The sequence below is a fragment of the Rattus norvegicus genome, chromosome 7, assembly GCF_036323735.1.
Source record: "Rattus norvegicus strain BN/NHsdMcwi chromosome 7, GRCr8, whole genome shotgun sequence".
Classification (NCBI taxonomy): Eukaryota; Metazoa; Chordata; class Mammalia; order Rodentia; family Muridae; genus Rattus; species Rattus norvegicus.
Window position 1 is genome coordinate 130,677,268 of NC_086025.1, and position 24,393 is coordinate 130,701,660.

Here is a 24,393-nt window from a genome sequence, read left to right on the forward strand (position 1 = left end):
CAACTTTCTGTCTCTGCCAGAGACCTGGGAAACAAGCATTCAAGCAAGCCAGAAAGCCAGAAAACAATGTCACCACACTAGCAAAGGTGGGGTAGGCAGCGTAGACTCCTGTGTTTGTGAGACTCTAAAGAGGAACTCCAACACCCGCTGGACTGGGACAAGTGAATCAAGGAGCAAGCAGTGTCCCTGCGGGTCACCAAGAGGCGCCTCAGCCCCACTGCGTCCCTGGAGACCTCACAGTGCACCAGGAGCTGTGCCCTTTTCCCATGAGTAGTGAAGTGCCTTCTCATCCCCAAATGGGGCAGCGCCAGAGAACCAAGAGTTGGACTTTGGCCTCCCCTGAAAAGTAAAATAAGGGGAGAGATCTGGGGGCAGCTGTTGAGGAGGAAATGTTTGTATGAAGTTTTCATAAAAACCTGTTTAAAATAAATAATGAGATAATTCCATGCCACTGCATCACCGAGACCGTGTGGAGAAGCAGACACCTGGTTCCACCAATCAGTGGTGAGGAACCTACCGCCTCTACCCACTCCACCCTAAGCTGAGTGGGAACAGGAACTTCTACTGAAATCGGGGAACTGCACGGAGTGTCGCCTCCTCCCTTGACAAAGAAGTGTGAGCCCATGTACACATGCATGCTTGCCCCACCCACACACACATCCTCACATGTGAGCATGCTTGCATATACCACAGCGAGTGTGGGGAAGTCAACAGACAGTGTGCAGAAGTTGGTTATCTTCTTTTGCCGTGTGGGTTCAAACTCAGGGGCATCTACTTGTTGAGCCACCTTGCCAGCCCTAAAACAGGTTTTTAAATAAAGTTTAAAGATTCAAAATCCTATTATAGTATGGGGGAAAAAAATCAGCCAAGAAATGTTTCAAACCGTAGGACAATAAAAGGACAACTAACAAATGCTCACCTTGAGAGGATGGAGATACTGAAATGACAAAGGTTTTAAGTCAGCTGAGATAAAAATTGCTTCAACAGGCAAGGGCCAAACTGCTTGAAACAAGTACAAAATAGGTTGGGCAAGGTGCATGAGCCTTTAATCCCCGCCCTCGGTGAGCAGAGGCAGGCGATCTCTGAGTTTAAGGTTACCCTGGTCTTGAAAAACAAAAGCAAAAACCAAAGAAAGAAGCAAATTAAAAATAGAAAATAGGGGCTGCAGAGGTGGCTCAGTGGTTAGGGGCACTGACTGCTCTTTCAGAGGTCCTGAGTTCAAATCCCAGCAACCACATGGTGGCTCACAACCATCTGTAAGGGGATCCGATGCCCTCTTCTGGTGAGTCTGAAGACAGCTACAGCATACTCGTATAAATAAAAATAAATCTTTTTTTTAAAATAGAAAATAGAAGCTATAATAGAAGCTACATTTATGCAAATGTAAAATTGAAAATAAAATGACTATAGTAAAGGGACTGGGAAGATGGCTCAGTGGTTGGGAGCACTGGCTGCTCACGACTATCTGTGTTTCCAGTTCCAGGGGATCCATCCCTTTTCTGGTCTCTGTGGACACCGAGCATACACATGATCCACAGACATGCGTGCAGACGAAATACCCATACACAGACAACAAATTAATCAACTAATTTTTAAAAACCAGAGAGATGGGCTGGGGAGACAGCTTAGTCAGTAAAGCGCTCACCGTATAAGCGCTGTGTTCAGGTGGCTGGCACCCAGCTAAAAGCCGTTCCTTCATGGCAGTCCGTGACCATAATAACCCAAGCACTGGAGAGGCGGACTGGAGGACCACTGGTGAGAACATGAACTGGACCTGTAGGACTACAAGAAAAAGCCAAAAGTGATTTTTGGGAGGTTTCAGAAGGAGAGGAAAAAAATAGCAAGGCGGAAAAGGCCCTCAGAGAAATAATGATTGACTCCGTTCCAAATTCTACAAGAGACACTTTCAAATGCAAAAACATGATCCGTCCTCAAACCTGATAAGACATACAAAGTCCATGCCCACACACGTCATGACTGATTGAATCAATCACACTTACGAAAACAAACAAAAATCTCTTTGAAAGCAAGATTGCAGATAACCCATTAGGGAGAAGGGAGAGCTCTCTCATAAGCCACCACAGCTCGAAGGGTAAGCACTGACATTTTTTCAGTGTCGAAAAGGAAGGCTGTCAGTCAAGTACTCTGTATCAAATCAAAATATAATTCACTCGCACGGTTTGGATTTCGTGAGCCTTGTGAGTCCACGTGTAAGTTTTAAGCAGTGGTGTCTTCTTTAGTTTCTATTTTGGTGCCAACCACCCAGTACTGTATTGTGTTCATTCTTTGATAAAAATAATTAGATCCTTTTTACGAATGTATATGACCCTGTCTTAGTCAGGGTTCCTACTTCTGCACAAACACCATGACCAAGAAGAAAGTTGGGGAGGAAAGGGTTTATTCAGCTTACACTTCCACATAGAGGAAGGAAGTCCAAAGGACTTCTGTTCATCACCAAAGGAAGTCAGGACTGGAACTCAAGCAGGTCAGGAAGCAGGAGCTGATGCAGAAGCCATGGAGGGATGTTACTTACTGGCTTGCTTCCCCTGGCTTGCTCAGCCTGCTCTATTATAGAACCCAAGACCAGCCCAGGGATGACCCCACCCACAATGCGCTGGGCCCTCCCCCCTTGATCAGTAGTTGAGAAAATGCCTTATAGCTGGGTCTCATGGTGGCATTTCCTCAACTGAGGCTCCTTTCTCTGCGATAACTTCAGCTTGTGTCAATTTGACACACAAAACCAGCCAGTACAGACCCCATTACTACGACTCAATTTTTCCAATGTTTTAACATCCGGTAATGTCGATGGACAGTCATGTGATGAAGTTCACAATGCAACACCTTATATACTCCAGAGTTTAGGCTTAAATGAAAAGCACAGCGCCATCTCCTGGCCCAGAAGCTAACAGTGCAGTTGTTTAAAGGGTGCAATTCAGGATTTATGCAAATCAGTACCAGATATATGAAGAGAAAAAATTTTTTAACTCTTTAATTAATTTTTTATTTACATGAGTACACTGTAGCTGTCTTCAGACACACCAGAAGAGGGCACCAGATCTCATTACAGATGGTTGTGAGTCACCATGTGGTTGCTGGGAATTGAACTCAGGACCTCTGGAAGAGCAGTCGGTGCTCTTAACCACCGAGTCATCTCTCCAGCCCTGAAAAGTAGTTTAATTAATGAAAATAAGACTCTGGTTTCATAATAGCACAGGTAAAGGACCATAATTAAAACCAGTTCTATCACTATAGTATGAAAACCTTAGTCCTGAGTTCCGGTCGTCCTTAGCTAGTGACATTGACCTGATATGGGATCTTCAGACTTGAAACAAGTTCTCTGGTTAACATACAGTTAGTTCACGATAGCTTTCTTCTGGAGCCTCGATCTATGCAGTGAGATCTCATGCAGTGAGAAATCATGCCGTGAGAAACCGTGTGGGATGCATGGGTTCCACCTCGATGTACAGGAGGAATTGACGTGGCGGACTGCATGTCTGGTTTGAGCCTTGGGACTGAGGTGTTAGCATTATTCAAGCCGGGGTTTTGAGGTGGAAATGGACAGGGTGTGTATGTAAGGGCAAAATGAAACCTCCTGTACACGCTGAAGCAGGCACGTGCGAGATGCAGAGAGAGGGAGGGAGGAAGGGAGAGACGGGCAAGTGGGCAATGGGCAGTGGTGGCACAGGCCTTTTATCCCAGCACTGGGGTAGCCTGGTTTACAGAGTGAGTTCCAGGTCAGCCAAAGCTACACAAAGAAACCATGTCTCAAAGAACAAAAAAACAACAAAAACCAAAACCCGAAAGGCGGTTAGCACAAGCCAGATCCACTTCCTGCATGCACGTTCACTTCCTGTGTGCACATCAGACCCACTCCCTGCACTTCCTTCACAGCTTTGTCTTTTCAAGATTCTCCCATGGTCCTGGGCGTGTGATTTCCTCGGCCTCTGCCTCCCAAGCGCTGGGATTAAAGTTGTGCACCAGCGCTGCCCTCCAGCATGATAATAACTTTTAAAAGAGCGATGACCACGCTATAATCAGAAAAAAAAATGAGAGCAATGACCACAAAACTTTGCCATCTTTTTGGTCTCTCTCTTGGCCATGTGTCATTGCAAATGACTATTTCACCGTAATTCACAACCTGCCTGCTTACAATCCGGGTCTGATGAAAAGCACGTTCAGTCACCTCTGGAAATAAATGGGGATAAAATGTACTCATCACAGCGACTTGCTGCTGCTGCTGCTGCTGCTGCTGCAAGTTGAGGTGAAGGAAAGAAAGAGCAAGCAGGTCCTTCTAGGCGACCAGCTAGGAGCCTTGACAGCCACGAGAGACCTTTAGCCCCTGTCCAACCCACCACCCCCACCCCTATAAGAAAACAGCCTTTCCACCTGCTCCTCCCCGCCTGTATTTTTAGGATAGCTCTTCCTTTTCAGTTTTTTTTTTCTTTTTCTTTTTTTTTTTTCTTTTTTTCGGAGCTGGGGACCGAACCCAGGGCCTTGCGCTTGGTAGGCAAGTGCTCTACCGCTGAGCTAAATCCCCAACCCCAGCTCTTCCTTTTCAAAGTTCAATACGATGCTTATTTTAAATCCAGGAGGTGGAGGGGTTTGTACTGAAATACACTGGGGGTTGCTTCTTCAAAACACCCTCCAAGTGTCTGGAAAGACCTGATATGCATCTGCTTTGGGCTGGGCAGATGACGTGCTGACCTAGCCATGGCTGGACACCGGTTGTGAGCTGTGAGCTGTGTGCCTGCCTGGTCTGCCCTGTCTATGGCCCATGGACTGGGTGAGTCCTGCAGCCCTCTCCGTGTGCTGACTGTTCCACCAGGATGGCTGGCACGGATGCAGACTCCATGAGATGCCTCTTGTGTAAATGAGAGTACAAGGTGCTTTCATCACGGCCCTCAATGTCCTTCCCTCCCAGACTCTGTCTTATTTCTGAACAACACATTCAAAGACTCCGTCCTAATTTTTTTTTTTTTTTTTTTTTTTTTTGCTGTATACATGTGATGCTAATCTTGTTAAGGACTGCATCTAGAACCAGGCTATTGGGCATTCCTGTGAGGGATGTTCTCAGTCAGATTATTTTGAAGCAGGAAGGCCCACCCTGAATCTGGGCCACATTTCTGGTGGCAGCGCACATAAAGGACACGGGAGAAGGAAACTTTGCTCTTTGCCTGCTTGCCCTCACTCTCCCGGGCAAGCTCATCTACCTTGTCGATGCTGTATTAAATCCAGCTTCTTTAGTTTTCAAAACCAGCTCTCCAGACCCTCCAGGACTCTAGGACCAGTCATAATGGCAGAGACATCCAGTCTCTTGGACTGAATGATTATCAGACTCTCAAGGGACATTCCATAAAGAGACAGCCATGATTGGAGCGCCAGGACCACAGGCTGTAAGTCTGTGTAAGTCTAGTAAATCCCATCTATATATGAATACACATACACACACATACACACATAGATATATAAACATGTGTGTGTGTGTGTGTACACACATTCTGACTAATGCAACACACTAAAGACTTACAAATCCAGCAGCCCATCTTACTAAGAAAATAAATTCACTTTCACTGTTGCTAACAAATGAGGACATAATGTGCTGCTATTTTATGAACGGCCAGCAGGTGGCAGTAATGCCAACAGAATGCCAACAGCCAGCCAGGGGACTCTGGATGTCTTTGTGTTCTCAAGGTCATTTTGTGAAACAGAAGAAAGAACAGAGATAGCTAAATCATAGTAGCCCCTGCATGACCCCCAGGACAACCTGCTCCTCCTTCTGAGTTTAAATATTGTATGCAAAGCTCTGGGCACAGTGACTCACACACAGTTGGCGCAGGATAGTGTTATCATTAAGTCCATTTGAAGTGGTGTGACCCACAAAAGAGAGTTCTACCGAGAAACAGAAATGCAAATTGCGTTCCTTCTTACTCACTCGGCGTTCAAAACACGTTTGAGAGGAGCAGCTCTCTGAAGACATGCCCTTGTAAAAGAGAACTGAACTAATACTCATTAACGATGAGAAAAAGGTCTTTAATGTTCAGACCGGGGCTTTGAGTAAGTTCAAAGGCTCTCTGTCTGGAGACCCCATTCTGCAGCAATTGGATTCCTTCCTTGTTGGCTTACTTCACGAATATCTAACTAAGCACTGCCCCGAGGAAGCCACCTTCTTCTATGTGACCTCATAACCACACAGAGAGCAGATTCTTCCTGCTTCCCACTCACCTCAGCTTGGGTTTGCTTTAAAATAATCAGCAAGTGACCAGCTTAAGAAGCAAACATTCTGTTCTGAGGGCTGAAAAGAAAAGATCGTGATGAAGGTCTCTCTGGTCATAGAGGTTGTGACCACACCTGGTAAAGATCCTTCTGGTCACTGATATTGTGAACCCCGTGCTTAATGAAGGTCTTTCTATTCACTGATGCCGTGAACCCCGTGCCTGGTGAAAGTCCCTCTAATCCCAGATACTGTGACCCCATACCTGGTGAAGGTCCCTCTCCTCTGGTCCCAGATGCTGTGATCCTGTACCTGGTGAGAGTCCCTCTCCTCTGGTCCCAGATGCTGTGACCCTGTACCTGGTGAAGGTCCCTCTCCTCTGGTCCCAGATGCTGTGACCCTGTACCTGGTGAAGGTCCCTCTCCTCTGGTCCCAGATGCTGTGACCCTGTACCTGGTGAGGGTCCCTCTCCTCTGGTCCCAGATGCTGTGACCCTGTACCTGGTGAAGGTCCCTCTCCTCTGGTCCCAGATGCTGTGACCCTGTACCTGGTGAAGGTCCCTCTCCTCTGGTCCCAGATGCTGTGACCCTGTACCTGGTGAAGGTCCCTCTCCTCTGGTCCCAGATGCTGTGACCCTGTACCTGGTGAGGGTCCCTCTCCTCTGGTCCCAGATGCTGTGACCCTGTACCTGGTGAGGGTCCCTCTCCTCTGGTCCCAGATGCTGTGACCCTGTACCTGGTGAGGGTCCCTCTCCTCTGGTCCCAGATGCTGTGACCCTGTACCTGGTGAAGGTCCCTCTCCTCTGGTCCCAGATGCTGTGACCCTGTACCTGGTGAGGGTCCCTCTCCTCTGGTCCCAGATGCTGTGACCCTGTACCTGGTGAGGGTCCCTCTCCTCTGGTCCCAGATGCTGTGACCCTGTACCTGGTGAGGGTCCCTCTCCTCTGGTCCCAGATGCTGTGACCCTGTACCTGGTGAGGGTCCCTCTCCTCTGGTCCCAGATGCTGTGACCCTGTACCTGGTGAGGGTCCCTCTCCTCTGGTCCCAGATGCTGTGACCCTGTACCTGGTGAGGGTCCCTCTCCTCTGGTCCCAGATGCTGTGACTCTGTACCTGGTGAGGGTCCCTCTCCTCTGGTCCCAGATGCTGTGACCCTGTACCTGGTGAGGGTCTCTCTCCTCTGGTCCCAGATGCTGTGACCCTGTACCTGGTGAGAGTCCCTCTCCTCTGGTCCCAGATGCTGTGACCCTGTACCTGGGGAGGGTCCCTCTGGTTGCAGGTCACCATCCCTTTCACTGTATTCCCGCAGTGTAGAGGAGAGGGTGAGCACAAGAAAGGAAGAGAAAGCTGTCTTCTCTCCCCTCACAAGAGCACCAGTTTCATCAGCCCGACCTTGTGACAGATTACCTCCCAAGGGCTCCATCTCCAAATGCCACAGACTGGGGCTTTGGAGTTTTAATGTATAGATCTGAGGTGGATATAAGCATTTGATCCACGTGCTCAGAGCCTTTCTGCTTAAGGACCAGGCCTGATTTTGGAAAAAAAAAAAAAAAAAAGGCTGTAAGACAACAGCTCCAGGGACAGACCACAAAATCCAGAAAAAGATCATAAAACTTCCGCCCAAAAGAGCCTTCTACAATCCTCCCAAAAGCGACAGCCCACTATGCCGGTGATAGCTTGTCTTAGTTAGGGCTCCTAAAGCAAGCAGGGGAAGAGTTTATTTAGCTCACAGTTCCACATTGGCGCCCAACATTGAGGGAAGCCAGGACACGAACTCAAACAGTGCAGGAACCTGGAGGCAGGAGCTCATGCAGAGGCCATGGAGGGGGGCTGCTTACTGGCTTGCTCCTCATGGCTTGCTCAGCCTGCTTCCTCATAGAACCCAGGACCAACAGCCCAGGGGTTCCCACACCTACAATGGGCTAAGCCCTCTCCCAATTGAGGAAAAGGCCTGGTCTAGGGCAGGATCTCATGGAGCCGTTTTCTCAATTGAGGCTCCGTCATCTCAGATGGCTCTAGGCAGTGTCAAGTTTGCACACCCCACGACCTGAGTGTTACCTAGCTCACCAAAACGTGTGAGATCTTCTCCATGTCCATGAGCCTGGACAAGCCATATCGTGACTCTGAACAAGTCCTGAGGGGGAGGGACCTCAGGGATGAAGTTGAAGAGATAACGAAAGGAGAGAGTCAAAAGTTGGGGTCAGGAGGAATGAAGGGCTGATAACCCAGGCCAGCAAGTTTATTAATGGCAGCGTTTTGTATACTCCTCAACAGGGAGTAAAGAATGTCGTCAGACCTTCAAAGACCATAGTATCTGATGATACACTATGAGGACGACCTGCCCAGGAAAACCAAGGTCTATTCCTGTTTTTTTATTTATTTGTGTGTGTGTGTGTGTGTGTGTGTGTGTGTGTGTGTGTGTGTGTGTGTGTGTGTGCATATGTGGAAGTTCAGAGGCACTCCTATGGGAGTCAGTTCTCCCCTTCCACCACATGGGTTCTGGGTATCGAACTCAGGTCATCAGGCTTGGCAGCAAGCACCCACAGAGCCATCTCGCCAGCCCTTGTATCCTAGGCATTACCTTGAACGGACATACAGCCCACTGGATGCAGAACACAGAAAGGTTTTTTGCTCTGCTTGGAGAGAAACTGTAGGTAGACCAGACACCCTTCAAATACGAACTTCTAGAATTTTCTCACCCCTTGATATTTAACAGCTGCAAGGGACTAGAGTAGGCAAGTGATGTAGGAACAAGCAGAGGCCTCTAACATGGCAGCCCAGTGGAAGCCTCCGGTACCAGAACCCTTGCCCATCGGTCGGGTACAGGGACTCTTGGCTACCAGTAGCCGTGGCACAGCTCTCAGCCCCAAGGATGTGCAGTCCTTTGGAACTCTTAGCAAGAAGCAATGCAGACTGTTTTCTCTGGCTTCTCCCAGTCTACTCTCCCATCGTCCATCTTTTGTTTCCTCTCTTCTTCCTCCCTGGCCTCTCTTACACTCCTCAAATGCTATGTGGTTGTTAATGGCCGCAGTGAAGACTCAACTGGTGCTTGCTTCTTGGACACAGCATAGGAGAGCTAGGGTATACGGCTGAGGCACCCTGCCTCCACTCAAGATCCGAGGCCTTAGAGGGCCATTTGGGAACTGGATGCTGGATGAGGTTGGGATGAGTTGGGCATCTTCTGCCATAGCGGGGAGGAACCCAGTGGACAGATGGGATTTCTGGGCAGAATCAGTACAATATGAGGCACCACACTGGAGCCCACAGATGGACTTGAGCCCAGGGGATACTGCTAGTACCAAGTCCTCTGGGGGCAGATGCTTTGGCAGAGGCCACATGACCACAGGCCTCCAGGGCTTCTGTCCCATCACACCTCCAGCACTCAAACAATGGTTGTCAGTACTCTGTTCTGGAGGGCCAGGTGTATGAGGCTCATGAGCCTGGCAGCTTCGAGTCCTAGTGTGGGGTGGCTATGGGCATCTGCGGTTTTCAGCTGTGTGTGACATCTACGCTGTTAGGTTCACAGTGGCACCGGCAGGACCCTCGGCCGTCAGGTCAAGGCCTGAGCTTTTCCAACCATCAAGCTGCTAACTAGAGAAGAGGCTGCCTGCTCATCCTCCTGTCAAGCCCTGCCTACTGCCACGGTCTCCATGGTAACCATTCCTCCCTGCCTCTCCTCTGTCACTGGCTCAGTCTGCACTCCCATAAGCAAGGAAGAAAGGCCATGAAGAGAAGTCTACTAGACCTGAAGTGGCAACACCGAGGGGGACCGCACAGGGAAGCCCCTAGGCAACTCTGAGCAAGCCTCACAGCCTACTCAGGCAGTCCCAGAAGGGGTGCTTAGACTAGTCACAGCTTGATGCCTGTCATCAGAGTCCCTCCCCCGGGGAAGTGGCTCGTCCAGCCCGATGGTCCAAACACTGTTCCTAGCAGCCTTGGCAGAGGCTGTGTCTTCAGGAGCCAGGGCAATCAGTGCCATCCACTGCCATCTTTTGTTGACTTGTGTCAAGGGATCCATGAAGTATTCCAGATGGCTCGTGCTGGCATGGGGGAGTCAGGCTGGTGGGCGGACTTATGGTCCTCTCGCTCAAGGCCATTCAGCCTGCACAAGAGTCCCCTAACTGCTCATCAGACACTCAAATGAGCCCATTCCCAATGCTGGTGCTTATATATGGGGAAGCAAACACAGGAAGGAGTGCTTACAAACACAGATTGGAAGGGCTTAGTACTAACAGCCCCACTGAGTGCCCAGGGACAGGTGGGTCTCTGCTGTCTCAGCCCAACCTCGGGCAAGCACATAAGGTACCTGTGCAAAGGCTTTGTGCATGTGTGTGTGTGTGTGTGTGTGTGTGTGTGTGTGTGTGTGTGTGTGTGTGTTTAAACTTTATAAAAGCTCAACAAAACAAAACAGTCATGTGGAAAAGAACTCATACCTGTCTCTTTATTGCCCCAAATGATTCAACAATCAGTATAAGGAAGTGAGGTGAACTACACTATGTAGGCTTCACTTTTCTAAGTGATTTCCCTTTAAAGCCGTGGGTATAATTCTAAAGTGAATTGACTTGAAGACCCTACAATAAATCCCCAGAGTGAGAAAAGGAGCCCACTGATTCTAGCTCTCACACAAGTGGTGATACTCTAGACAGATCAGTTTATCAACATTAACTGGACTTTGTCATGGACAAGGTCAATATTAGCACTAATGACATGTTTAAAACAAAAGCTTTCACATGATACACAAGCAGCTTGAAGTCTAGCATGTAGCCACCACGTTACAGGCACACAGTAACAAATGGGAAGCAAATCAAGTGGGCACAGTGGTGTAGACCCACAACCCTGCCATCAGGAGGCAGGGGCAGGAAGGTCAGGAGTTCAAGGCCAGCTGACTTATGTGCTGTTAGTCCTACTCCTCTCACTGATCGGATCTACATGTGAACGTCATCCACCTATAGAAGTCTGCCTCCTTAGCAGTACCTTGATCTACCCTTTCTTCTTCACCGCAAGAACACAGTACATGAAGGCCACCAGGCATGTGGAGTATCAGACAACCTCGTACAGTGCCTCTGCTCTGTCACTCATCGCCACTCATTTATCTGGTGACAGGTGACAGGCTGAATAACCCGAGTATGTCTCCATTCTCTTACTTGGAAAAACAGTCTGTGGCCTTTTTGTCACTGTACAGAAAATCGTCATGGTCTGGATCTGACCCCCACCCACCTTCCCACAAGACCACCTTACACTCCTACTGCCAACAAGTCTCCCGGTGGGTCCTGGGCCCACACTCCTCCATGCCTGGTGCTGATCCGGCTACATTGTGCTTCCTCCTTAGCCTTGATGATTCTTTGTAATCTTTTCAGTCTGAGCCTAATGTCTCCTCCATGTTGGTGCTTATAACAATGATCTCTGGTGGCCAAGGGCTCAGTTTAAATCTACACCATAAGCAGACAGTTCTCAGAGAATAGCTTCTCCTGGCTTCCCTCCAGTACAGGTGGGGATCTCCCTTGGACCTGGTGGTTTGAATATGCTTGGCCCGGGGAGTGGCACTATTAGGAGGTGTGGCCTGGCTGCAGTGGGTGTGGCCTTGTTGGAGGAAGTGTGTCACTGAGGGTGTGGGCAATGAGACCCTACTCCTAACCACGTGGGAGCCAGTCTCCTAGCAGCCTTCAGATGAAGATGTAGAACTCTCAGCTCCTCCTGCACCATGCCTGCCTGGATGCTGTCATCCTAGAGGATACTGGACTGAACCTCTGAACCTGTGAGCCCGCCCCAGTTAAATGTTGTCCTTATAAGAGTTGCTTTGGTCATGGTGTCTGTTCACAGTGGTAAAACCCTAACTAAGACACGTAGGCACCCAAAGTCCTAATGCTTGGCACTCACTACTTCCGCCTCTGGGGACTGTCCTAGGCATTTTCCATGGACCCCTACTGCAGCACCCACAGGATGCTTACGGTAGGCAGAGGTTTAGGACCAAGTCGCTCCCCCAGAATCTTTAAACTTGGGTTATTGCAGAATCAGCAATGACCCAAAACCTCACACAGAGAAAGGGCTTGGCAAATAGCCAAGGGTTATAGCATGTAACCTATAACACGCTTGCTACAGGACTCACCACCAACACTCATCGAAGCTGCACCAGGTCTGACTCCATGGTGACATTGGACTATAACTGCCAAGTCTAGACAGCTGGAGCATCACAAGACAGTCCCAGCAGGAGCTGAGGACCCTGTCGTAGCCCCATTGTTGATGAAAATGGTTTAGTTTAGATGCATAGGAAGGGAGAGAGACAGCTCTGTTGTCTCACCAATACCCTCTCTCACTTTATTAATGTGGAAATGAAGTAGCTGTGTGTTGTGATTATAAAAATTCATGAAAATATAAAAGTTATGAGACAGGAACATACGACTGTAACATTTAAAATTATTTATAAAATGAAATACTGACCCTTATGAATTTATCTCATGGAAACTTAGTTTATTTTTGAAGCATTTCTCACGAGTTAGGCCACAGAACATTTACAGTGAGTCAACTGCCGTCCAGAGAGGAAAGTCCTCTCAGGTAAGGTTTCACTGTCTAAAGGGCCAAACACTTGATTTCAGTAAGAAAAGTAACATACACAGAAGAGGTAACAATGTCCAATCATGGAGGTCAGCCACCGCCGTATCTTTTCTTGAGTTCTTCAACAGAATCCTCCTTCAATTCTGATTTTTCTAAGTGATTGAATAATACTTTTGTGACTAAAAAGGGAAAAAAAGACTGAATGTCACTCTCATTTTACAACACTGTGCAAAACAGAAATTTAAGACACTAACCTGACCAGTCAGATAAACTTTTTACCATCTTTTACCAGAAACCACATTTCTCATGAATTCTTGTTTGTGTACCTACGGATGTTTGCTTGTTTGTTGAGACAGGGCTTCTCTGTGTAGCCCTGGCTGGCCTGGAACTTGCTCTGTAGACCAGGCTGGCCTCAAACCCAGATCTGCCTGCCTGTTTCTGCCTCTGGAGTGCTGGGATTAAAGGCTGTGCCACCATGTCCAGCTGGTCTGTATATTTAAAGAGTAATCTGAGAAGTAATGCGGTCCAGACCATCTTGCTTCCAGTGTGACTTTCTCCTCATCCTCAGTGACACTCTAACATCTCAGTAACACTTGGGGATCTGTCACGGCTCTGATTGTCAACCCCGAACTGGAATGAGCCGTCGAAATCAGTGGCAATATGACAGGTCACCACAATGACCTGTGACAGGTCATCACAATGATCCGCATGCTCCCCATGTCCGCTCGGCAGACAGGAGAGACCAGCCATGCTCCTGCTCCAGGGTGACGTGAAGAACTAGCTCATGTCCTCCAAGCACATCCAGAGAGAAAGGACACTCGCCGTGCACCCAGTGCAGAAGCAGGCTTCCTGCTCCCAAGAGCTTTCATTCCTTCTAAGAAAAAGGAAGAAATATATACTCACAAAAGTGCCACAGCTATTTTTTAGAAAGAAAACCGAAGCAGGGTGAGAGACAGAGGGGCCATGGGAGGCAGGCAGGCACTCCAAGAGAGTTGTTGGCCATGAGCGGCAGCTGAAGGAGTGAAGACCCGGGAGCAGGTATTCAAGAGGGAAGAAGTAAGGGCCTCAGGGGGTGGAGTTTGCAAGATGGCTCAGCAGCCTGATGCAAGTGTGTGTGTGTGTGTGTGTGTGTGTGTGTGTGTATACTAAGCCATGTCTCCAGCTCTGACCACATTTTAATCCCTAACCCTCGATTTCTTCCTGATGTAAGGATGCTTCTCTTGCTGCTTTTATTCTGTTTTGTTTTGTTTTTTAAGGGGCTTGCCTGTTATAGTCTAGGCTGGCCTCGAACTCAAAATGCTGCTCAGGCTCGAGGGCCAAGACCACAGTGCACGCACGTACCACCACATCCAGCTGAGAGCATCCAACAAGGGGACTGACTGAGCCTTCTGTGTCACGGCTACAACGAGGACAAGAGGAGCTCAGGGTGCCTGGTGTAGGAGCAGCTTTAGAAAGTCATACTTAAGTTTTTGCTAATTTTTTCAAGATAGGCTTTGTCTGTGTGGCCCTGGCTGTTCTGGAACTTGCTCTGTAGACCAGGCTGCTCTTGAATTCAGAGAGATCTGCCTTGGCCTCCTGAGTGCTGGGATTAAAAGCCTGTGCTACCATGCCTAGCCTGAGTTACCAAGCCCAGCTTTTGCTAATTTTTAAAAGTAAAGAAATTGGCATTTTTTTAGCCACTCATGTTGGCACATGCCTGGCATCTTAGCACTTGGCACTCAGAAGGACTCCTGTGAGTTAGTAAGTTCTAGGCCAGCTACACAGTAAGACCATGTCTCAAAAAACAAAGACAAGGCCTGGAGAGATGCTCACAGGTTAAAGTGCTTGCCGCTCTTGCAAAGGACGGACTTGGTTCCCAATGCCTAAAAGGTGGCTCACAGCACACCACGATGCACACACATATTTAAAATACTTTAAAAAACTAAAGAAATCTTGTAAAATAATAATTGGCATAGTTATAACTAAATGACTTATCTTTTACCTAAAACAGAATTAGACCTCTGGAGTGGTTTGCATGTGCTTGGCCCAGGAAGTGGTACTATCAGGAGATGTGGCCTTGCTGGACGAAGTGTGTCACTGCGGGGTGGGCAATGAGACCCTCATCCTAACCACATGGAGCCAGTCTTCTCCTGAGTGCCTTTGGATCAAGATGTAGACCCTCAGCTCCTCCTGCACCATGCCTGCCTGGATGCTGCCATGTTCCCACCTTGATGATAATGGACTGACCCTCTAAACCTGTAAGCCAGCCCCAATTAAATGCTGTCCTTTATAAGACTTGCCTTGGTCATGGTGTCTCTTCACAGCAGTAAGACCCTAACTAAGACAACTCTGAGTAACTGCATTTTTTGCAGAGTGTGATTTTTATGCCAGACTGTAGCATAAGGAAGGGAAGATCTCAGGGCCATCATCTGCACTTCTGACCCCAGACCAAAAACCTGGGTACACTGCACTGGTAACGCTCTCAGCACTGCTGCTGCGGCCATGCAGCGCCTGCAGCTCGTGCTGACCCCTGGGAGCTTCTGTGCCCCACCCACCCCCTGTCTAACTGACTTCTGCACTTTAGAATTCTGCTAAGAGACTCAAGGACAGCCTCTCAGAGGCTCACATACATGCTGCTCTGCGGCAGGACCCTTTGCTTACTCCACAGTGGAAAAATCAAACCTTTGTGCCACTGACTACACCCCACTGCACGCGTGTGGCCTCACCTTCACCCCCAGGCCTTGGCTGCCTCCTGGGTTGGAGGATGGAGATGGTGCCTACACGTGAAACACTGCCGAGAACTACAACACATTCTAACTGCATGGACTCCAACTGCACAGACTGTTTAACTGAGTTGTACATGATTTGTGTTTGACTCTGTATCTTGTGCGTGGTAAAACAGATCAGCACAGGAGGATGAGGAGCTAGGAAAGCCTGCTCTCTCAGAACTTACGCTCTCTCTCAGTTCCTGACATAAACATCACCGCCATGTCGAACCTTCTTAGCTGAGAAAGCCTTTCTAAGACTTCAAAGATGAGAGCTGGCTTTTCCCTCCTGAAACAGTCCAAATATAAACCAAGTGATCAGGTACAGGCAGCGGCTTTCTGTAGTAACCACAAAGTCTTCATTTCCCCAAGGTAGCACTGTTATAATAGCATAAAGGGACGAGCCCAGCCCAGCCCAGTCTGCAGATGACATCACAGTGTCTTCCACAGGAGCCAGGCGCCCAATCCCGCTGCTCTCCCGCAGAGGCCGCCATACACTTCCTCTAAGAAGTCTTTCCCCGTTAGACTTCCTCCACATCAGTGTTTCTATAACAGCGAACCTTACTAGGAAGTTCACGTTGCCACGCACAAAATATTAAGATTAAAGATGTTGGACAAAACATTACAATGTGAGAATACAACTAAAAATTCAACTTACTCAACGTAAAAGTCGTGTAAAATTTTAATGATTTGATTGAATACATCTGGATCTAGGTTTTTCTGAAACAACTTCGGATACAAAGATGGTTCAATTTTCTGGGGTAAAAGGAGAAAGTTGAATTTGACAACATTCACATTACACGTTATATAATAATTGCTCAAGTAAAAACATGACTAACTAATGAACACTAATATTTAATGAGATAGTGAGGTTTCCTTAGACACAACTCTGAAAGGAGGGAACCCATAGGGACCTAAGATAGTCATGGCTCTCCCCTGGAGCAGTCGGTGCCTACAGCTGGAGCGCTTCTGGCTTATGCAAAGGATCCGGGTTCAATTCCCAGCACCCCCTTAACAGCAACCCTATGTCTCCAGCTCCAGGGGGTCCAACACATTCATGCATACACACATACGTAAACATGCAAACACTCACACATACAAACACATACAATTAAAATAACAGGTAATTATAATAGAAAATCCCACGACCAGAAGAGATGGACCCTCGTGAGGGAGCTCCCAAACTCAACTAGGAATAGAGAAAAGCAGCTTGGGGGCCACTTGACGTGACTCAGCAACAGAGGTGAAGGTGATGCCACTGCACTTGAAGAGACTAAGCTGCTCTATCACTGCTCCACGCAACGACCTGGCTACAAAAGGTCACTTGCAGGAAGCAAATGCCCACGCACTGCTCGCACTGCCTGGCTCACAGACGACCCAAGGACTCCCGTTCCCTGCCCCCGGTGGAAGATTAAATATTAAAGCTAAAGCTATGGAATATGAAATTAGACTAAGTCATTTTAGGCCCTGAATTTCACACACAGCTCACTGTCCAGGACAATGCACACCCAGCAGGGAAGGCATTTTCTGACTTGTGCTACACAAAAGGGAGGCGTGGCACTGCTGAAACCACCGAGGCTGCTCTCTGACCTACGTCCGGAGCACTGTGGGGTCCCTCCCGCCCCCCAGCTCACCTTCACATACTGATACAGCATCTCGGGGGAACTTCTCAACTGTCTGAAATCAGACTCCAGCTGGAAGGAGTTGGCAGGAACTGGAGGCAGAACTACAGCGGCCAACTGACCCGGCGTCTGCGCTACCCTCACAGAGGTTTTCTCACTCACTGACTGACGCACGCCCTGCTTCACGTCCACCTGCGCCCTGCAGTATTTCAGAGCATTAGCCAAGCAGCAACAGAATGAGCAGCCAAAACCAAGAGCAATGGGAGCTCTAACATCAGACTTCAGCACTGTTTGCTGTCTGCATGCCAACAGTTCTAGTTCTTTCCACATGTGTGTGTGCACAGCACGCGTTTGTGACAAGAATGTGTGTATGCCCTTTCAATTCTTTCAACATGTGTGTATGTATGTGTGTGCATATGTATGTGTACATGTGTGCATGTGTGTGGTATGGTGTGGTGTGTGTATGTGTGGTATGGTGTGTGTGTATATGTGTGGTGTGGTGTGTATGTGTGTGGGGGGGTATGGTGTATGTGTGTGTATGTGTGGTGTGTGTGTGTATGTGTGTATGGTGTGGTGTATGTGTGTGTATATGTATGGTATGGTGTGTGTGTGTGTGTGTGGTGTGGTGTATGTATGTGTGGTATGTTGTGTGTGTGTGGTGTGTGTTTGCGTGTGGTATATGCGTGTGAGGTGTGTGTGTGTGTGTCTGGCTATGCACTGGCCGCAGTTGACTGCTGGGTGGTGAGCTGGCCCACTCTTTGAGAAGATCATCTCTATATAACTCAGCCTTTCAGAAATCTGAGTTATCACAGCTTCAAGATATTTCAAGAAGAAATAAATACTTCATTTTATTTGGCATTTCTGAATAATTCATACAATGCCTTAAATAAACCTCTACTATAGTCCAATGTTTAAAACACACACTTTGTGTATTTATTGAGTGGCAATAAAAGACTAACCAGAGGCCCAAACACACCCGGTAGGTCTGCACCTTCTCCACAGTCATCAGTAAGGAAGTCGTGTGGACTGTATGTTATTATTACTATTGTTGTTGTTAATAATAACTGATAATAACTCTGAGTTAGACTACAACTGGGAATGTTTCACTGAAGGCTTTCCATAGACACTCATTACACCTGCTCCACCACAGCCCTGTCCCAGCCCTGTCCCCGCATCCCTGGCTAAGGCCCCTCCTCCCTCCTTTCTTCTTTGTTCTTGGCTCTCAGTTCTAAACTATATTTAAAGAGTGTTCAACAGTCTTCAGTATTGATGGATATACTAATGGTAACACTCAAATTCTTCATTTCTTATGGTGCTTCCTTCTATCAAATATGTTTTCTCTCTCTCTCTCTCTCTCTCTCTCTCTCTCTCTCTCTCTCTCAACAGTGAAACAGATTACACTACAGTTCTAGAAAAGAAAGTGAGAAAGTCATCCTGACCAGGAACGAAAGCACTGCCCATCTCTACACCGCCTGTGAAGTCCCCTTGGTGAAGGAAGAAGGCTGTTCCTCAGGCGTAGTCTCAGTGCAGATGGGGACGGTCACCGCACCGTGCAGTTAGTGAGCTGCTCAAACATGCAGCTCAGGAGTCATACAACTGCCTGTGAAGTTGCCTCCATCACAGAGACAGGACAGGGCAGGGCAGGAACTACTCACTGTGGGGCTGACGAGTCGCCGACTGCTTCTATTTTCAACACTTTAGCTCTTGGTGTCTCCCCTGAGGACACAGAGTCGCCCTGGCTGAAATCCTTCTTGCGTCCAGTGTCCACAGCCACTGCTGCTCGGTCACTCTCGGGGACGGTGGCAGAGCTCTCTGGTGCATCGACAGACTCTATCAAATTGCCAGTTTCTTCAATAAAAACCTTCTTGAGTGCTTTCTAAAACAATTAAAATTGATTCTTTAAATGAACATATGAAAAGTTTTCCCATGGTAAGGTCACAAATGTACAGACTGCTCACGGCTGATACTCCAGCTGAAAGTAAATGCAAGTTGTCAGCCAGACAGACTTAGGAATATACCATGTCTGAGAACACAAACAAAGAAAAGCTCTCTGCCTATCCGGCACCTAAAAGTGGGAATCAAGTGCACAGTACGTTACAGGAAGGACATACAAACAGGCTGCCAGGCAGTCCACAGGCTGGGGGGAGCAAGGACAGACAGGACCCTGCTGACAGACAGACAGGCCCTCCCGACAGCAGGCGCTCTGTGGGCTGAGGGAAGCACAGCAAGGGAAGGGGGAGGGGGAGGCACTGCCCAAGTCCGACTGAAACTCAGCACACTCTCCAGGAGCACAGCAGCTGGGTAAATCCAGTCCAGACCGCAGACTTGCCAAATCACATTCATAAAGTTGGTAGGTTCTCCAGTTTAATAAATAATATTCCCTATTGTCTTAGTTAGGGTTCACTGCTGTGAACAGACACCACGGCCAAGGCAACTCTTATAAGGACAACATTTCACCGTGGTTGGCTTACAGGTTCAGAGGTTCAGTCCATTGTCATCAACATGGGAGCAGGGCAGCATCCAGGCAGGCATGGTGCAGGAGGAGCTGAGAGGTGTACATCGTCATCTGAAGGCTGCTAGTGGAAGACTGACTTCCAGGCAGCTAGGATGGGGGTCTTAAAGCCCACGCCCACAGTGACACACCTACTCCAGCAAGGCCACACCTAATAGTGCCACTCCCTGCCTGAGCACACACGAACCATCACAGTTCTTAATAGGTAAGCTCCAAACAGGCAGTCTGTCCTGCTGCTGCTATGCCATGTTCTCCACACCGGCTATGCCGTGTTCTCCACACGTGTTCTGTCAGAGCGCTGGGGGCACACACATGCATCACCGAATCCTGCTCTGTGTGGGCTCCAGGGATTGAACTCACAAGCCTGCACGGCTGCTGCTTTTGCTGCCGAGCCCTCTCCCTGGCCAACTGTCCATTTCTGTGTGTATTACTTTAATCTCTTATTATATATTTTTGGGAGGGATCATGTGGAGGTCAGAAGACAACTTACAAGTTGGTTCTCACCTCCCACTGCATAGACCCCAGAGACTGAACTCAGGGTGTCAGCTTGGTGACAGGCACCTTTACCCAGTAGGCCATCTAACAGGCTCTACTCTAATCTTTAACTGATTTTGTTTCCATACCCCCAACACTCCCTTCTCATCCTTTACCCTTCCTTTCTGCTTTCTCATCTCCCCCATTCACTATTTAAATGCTGACACTCTTAACTTTCAAACAAAAATGCTATAAAGTACATTTCCCCCAACCAATGCCCTAGTGGCCTTCCTAACCCGACACATAATGCCACGCATCTTCTCCTGCTGCCAGCAGCTGGAGAAAACTAAAATCCCAATGTCACACAGACACACGGGAGCGTGCCACTATGCCCTGTACCCAGCAGGCCCACGCCCTCTCCATAAGGAGAACGAAGATGATGAGATGCCTGAAATGCCAGAAAAATCCTTAGCTCCACCCTAAAAGGATCAAGGACCATAAAGGGAACCCAAATAAACAAGGCTGTAAGCTCAGGCACAGACCAAAGTAGATGAAGTCATCAGTCACTTAAGCAAAGATTGCCCAGGAAACTGACCAAAAAGGAACCAACGAGAAAGCAGAAATGGAAGATCAATAGAATAAAACCTGTCAGAAAGCATCACCAATGTCCAATATCAAACAGAGACTGAGGACAACGTTGAGCCGATAACAAAATGTCTAACTGACTCAAATTCCATTACGTGAGATCGATCTGCTAAACTGTGTAAGTGAAACATACGTTACTCTAGAAATAATTCTCTCTAATATTGTCAATAAATCCTATGAGGGACTTATTAAAGAACATTAAATAGGTACATCAGGAGTTTTAAGCTTTCTCATGAAAAGTTTGCTTCCAATTCTATTAACACGACAGTGACACTAAGCGGTGAGGAAGTGGAAGCGCTTTACTCACAGGTGACCCCCGATGAGGACTGTCTACAGGCTTTACCACATTGTGCCTCTGTGTGGAGTCAAGAAAGACATCATCCCAGCGTCCTTTCTCAATTAATTCCTTGAAAACAAAATTGAAAAAAAATTATCAAAATACTTGAGTTAGTTATATTAACCCAGAAATTCATGTGTCAGGTAATGCGATGGTGTTTTGTTCAAGAAAACCCTACCTTTTTAATTCTGGAAAGCTCGGTCACTGCCTGTTTATTTCCAGGTTCCAGAAGTAAAACAGTTTCGAAATCTAACGAGAATTTTAAAAAATAGCAAAATTACTTTTATGGCATTCAAAACATGACATCTTTAGTTAACAATCCTTTTATTTTGTTTACTTATTTTGGCTTTTGCAACAGGTGCTGGTGCAGCCCAGATGTCCCTGCACCAGCTGTGCAAAGACAGCGCAGACCCTAACCATCCTGTCTCTGCCGCCCAATGCTGGGGCTCAGACATCTCCTTTCTCAGTGAGCTTTACTCGGGACCCTGAGGGGAGTGGCGGTAAGGACAGGGTTTGTCAAGCTGTTCCCATGGACTTTCTCAGACCTCATGCTCCACCCTGGATTTGCAGATGACACAGAGAGACCGAAGGAGCACTGCACATAACCACACTCACACTTAATGAATGAGGGAATAACTCCCCTCAGAGAACGCCACACCCCGGAATGTTACTCAGTGTTTAAGGTGATGAAACCAGGTGTGGTCACATGCACGCACGCCTGTGGTCCTAGGACTTGGGAGGCACTGGCAGGACTCGTGTGAGCTGAAACCTAGCCTGGTCTACATAGCAAATGCTAGGCCAGCCAGGGCTAACCAGCATCCCCTGCCCCCACACTGAAGCTGGTGAAGGAAGGAATGAGCTCTCTGCAAGTTGGCCTGACTTACACGTGTGTGCCTATGACATCCATGCATGTAAATGCACATGTTCAATAAAATAAAATGTAAAAAAGAAAATTTAAAAAAACTTTAAGAAGAAGCTGTGATGACGTCTCAGCACACAGAAAGCTTGATAACATTCTAAGGTAAATGGAGCAGAGCAGCAATACCGCCATGAGCCTACCAATCGGCAGGTCTGACAGGACCAAGTTTAGCCCAATGCGGTAGCACACGCCTAAAACCCCAGCACTCGGGGGCTGAGGAGTTCACATCCCCTGGCTAACCAGTAGGACAGTAATCAGGTTAACAGAAAACAGCGGCTGCCAGGGGCTATAAGGGAGGAGGAAGAGGAACGGACAGTTAGCACCTGATACACCGTTTAGAATAAGGACAAACGGTTGCACAACACTGAAAATATACACATCAAATGGTAAAAATATCAAATTAGTGCTGTGCAATCTTACCATAACTTGATAAAACAAAAAACAATGGGCTGCCACTATGCCTGGCTGGATTAACTGCCCGATTTAAATGTAATTATCAGGAAAGGAAAAGCCTGACCTCTACTCTGTGACTACCAACACAGGAAGTTGGAAGAAAAATGGCACAGGGCCTGGGTTTAATCCCAGGACTCTGTCTTCAAGTCTCTACTGCTGTGCTAAATCCCATGACCAGATGCAGCTTAGGGAAGACGGGGCTCATTTGAGCTCACAGCCCTCAGGCCATAACCCATCACTGAGGAAATCAGGGCAGAGCCTGGAGGCAGGCAGTGGTGCAGGGGCCACAGGGTGCTGCTTAGTGGTTTGCTCCCCACAGCATTTGGCTTGCACAGAGCACCCAGGACCTCCAGGCCAGCAGGGGTGGCACTGCTCACAGTGGCCAGTTTCTCACCTAGCAATTAGCCATCAGGAAAATGTCCCACAGGCTTGCCTACAGAACAAGTGGTTAGGGGCGTTTCTCAGTTGGAGCTTCCTCCTCCAGATGACTGGCTTATGCCAATCAGATAAAACTAGCTAGAATAGGCTCTCATCTTTTTCTTCCCAGCATAGATTTCAAAGGAAACAGAGAGAGAGAGAGAGAACAGCAAGTGAAACCGAAGGAACAGGGAACAAACGCAATGAGGGAAACATGGGTAAGACCAGGTCAGTTCTCTGAAGACTGACGAAGACTGCAGCACAGGGACCTGCAGCACAGGGCACAGGGCACAGGGCACAGGACAGGAGGGAAAACAAACAAACGCACACATCGGGAATGAGAAAGGCCAGGCGTGTGTGTTGGAGCTGCCTTTAATCCCAGCACTCAGGAAGGCTCAAGGTCAGCCTGGTCCACACATTAAATTCCAGGGCTATATAAGAAACTCTGTTCCAAAAACCAAACCAAAACAAAAGAGTAAGAAAGGAATCAATGTAGCCCTCACGTTAACCTCGATGCCCAGCTGCTGATACCCTCTCTTCTTGACTAGTTCTTGTTTCCCCTCTTCAAACTTTCCTTCCTTTCACTTGGTGATTAACCACAGTATGTTATAAATAATCTTGCACACTATTCGAGGTTCAGTTTTCAGACTCACCTTCATCCCCAAAGTGCTTTGCAAAAATCACTGTGGAAAACTACAAAACTCTTTGCTTCTACACCTCAGGAGTCTGATAGGGTGAGCATGTCAGCTATTCTGTGGGGTCATCAGGTGAATGTGTCAGATTTTCTAGTCTTACCTTGCTTGGCCTCATTGATCTTTCCCAAAAATGTCCTTGCAGTTCCTCTTCTGGCAAAAGCTTTTGAATATGAACCATCTAGTAAGATAGCCTGTGTGCAGTCTCTTTCAGCTTCTTCATATCTATTGAACACAATAAAATTACCAACTGGACAACATGTAGCTCATAGAAAATAGAATGAGGGCTGGAGAGATGGTCCAGTGGATAAAAGTGCTTGTTGCCAAGCCTAACAACCTGAATCCATTGCTGGGACCCACAAGGTAGAAGGAAAGAACCAAGTTGTCACAACTTGTCCTCTGTTGTTTTGTTTGAGACTACAGTCTTACTATGTGGGCCAGGCTGGCTTAGAACTTGCTACCCTCCCTCCTCTGCCCAGCAACATATGACTTCAATTAACAATTCCCAAAACTCTGTCTTTAAGGAGAAAGATCATTCCAATTTTCTCATTCCCACCAGATCTTCAGACCATCTGGAAAGGAAGGAAAGAGAACCAGACTAGGGAGTGAGGAGAGGTGGCTCACAGCCTCAGATCAGACGACCTAGGGTGACCTTAGAATGACCTTGAACTTCTGATCCTCCTGCCAAGCTTGGAACCACTACACACAACTCTGATTTCTTACTTTGCTTTGCAGCACACTGAAAATGTCCTTGTCCAAGCTCTGCGCTATGATTCTGTGCATCACTGCTCCGACCTCTCGTTTTAAGATGCTTGCA

At 47.8% G+C, this 24,393-nt stretch overlaps 1 protein-coding gene across 8 annotated transcripts in view; it reads right to left on the reverse strand.

The window, feature by feature from the left end:
* Positions 1–12,655: 12,655 nt before the first annotated feature.
* The window catches only part of Rpap3 (RNA polymerase II associated protein 3), a 29,489-nt gene continuing 17,751 nt past the window's right edge, over positions 12,656–24,393 (reverse strand). For 5 of the 8 annotated variants that reach the window (XM_017594784.3, XM_017594782.3, XM_017594785.3 and 2 more), the window contains 8 exons: positions 23,680–23,801; positions 21,274–21,344; positions 21,066–21,164; positions 18,783–19,003; positions 17,140–17,326; positions 16,164–16,261; positions 15,694–15,794; positions 12,657–12,940 (listed from right to left, as the gene is read on the reverse strand). In XM_017594784.3, coding sequence (XP_017450273.1) covers positions 12,852–12,940; positions 15,694–15,794; positions 16,164–16,261; positions 17,140–17,326; positions 18,783–19,003; positions 21,066–21,164; positions 21,274–21,344; positions 23,680–23,801 — 988 coding nt within the window. In that variant the 3' untranslated portion in view covers positions 12,657–12,851. Of the gene's footprint in view, positions 12,941–15,693; positions 15,795–16,163; positions 16,262–17,139; positions 17,327–18,782; positions 19,004–21,065; positions 21,165–21,273; positions 21,345–23,679; positions 23,802–24,393 lie in introns of all 8 variants that reach the window. The other 3 variants (XM_063263372.1, XM_063263371.1, NM_001004243.1) reach the window with 2 other exon arrangements.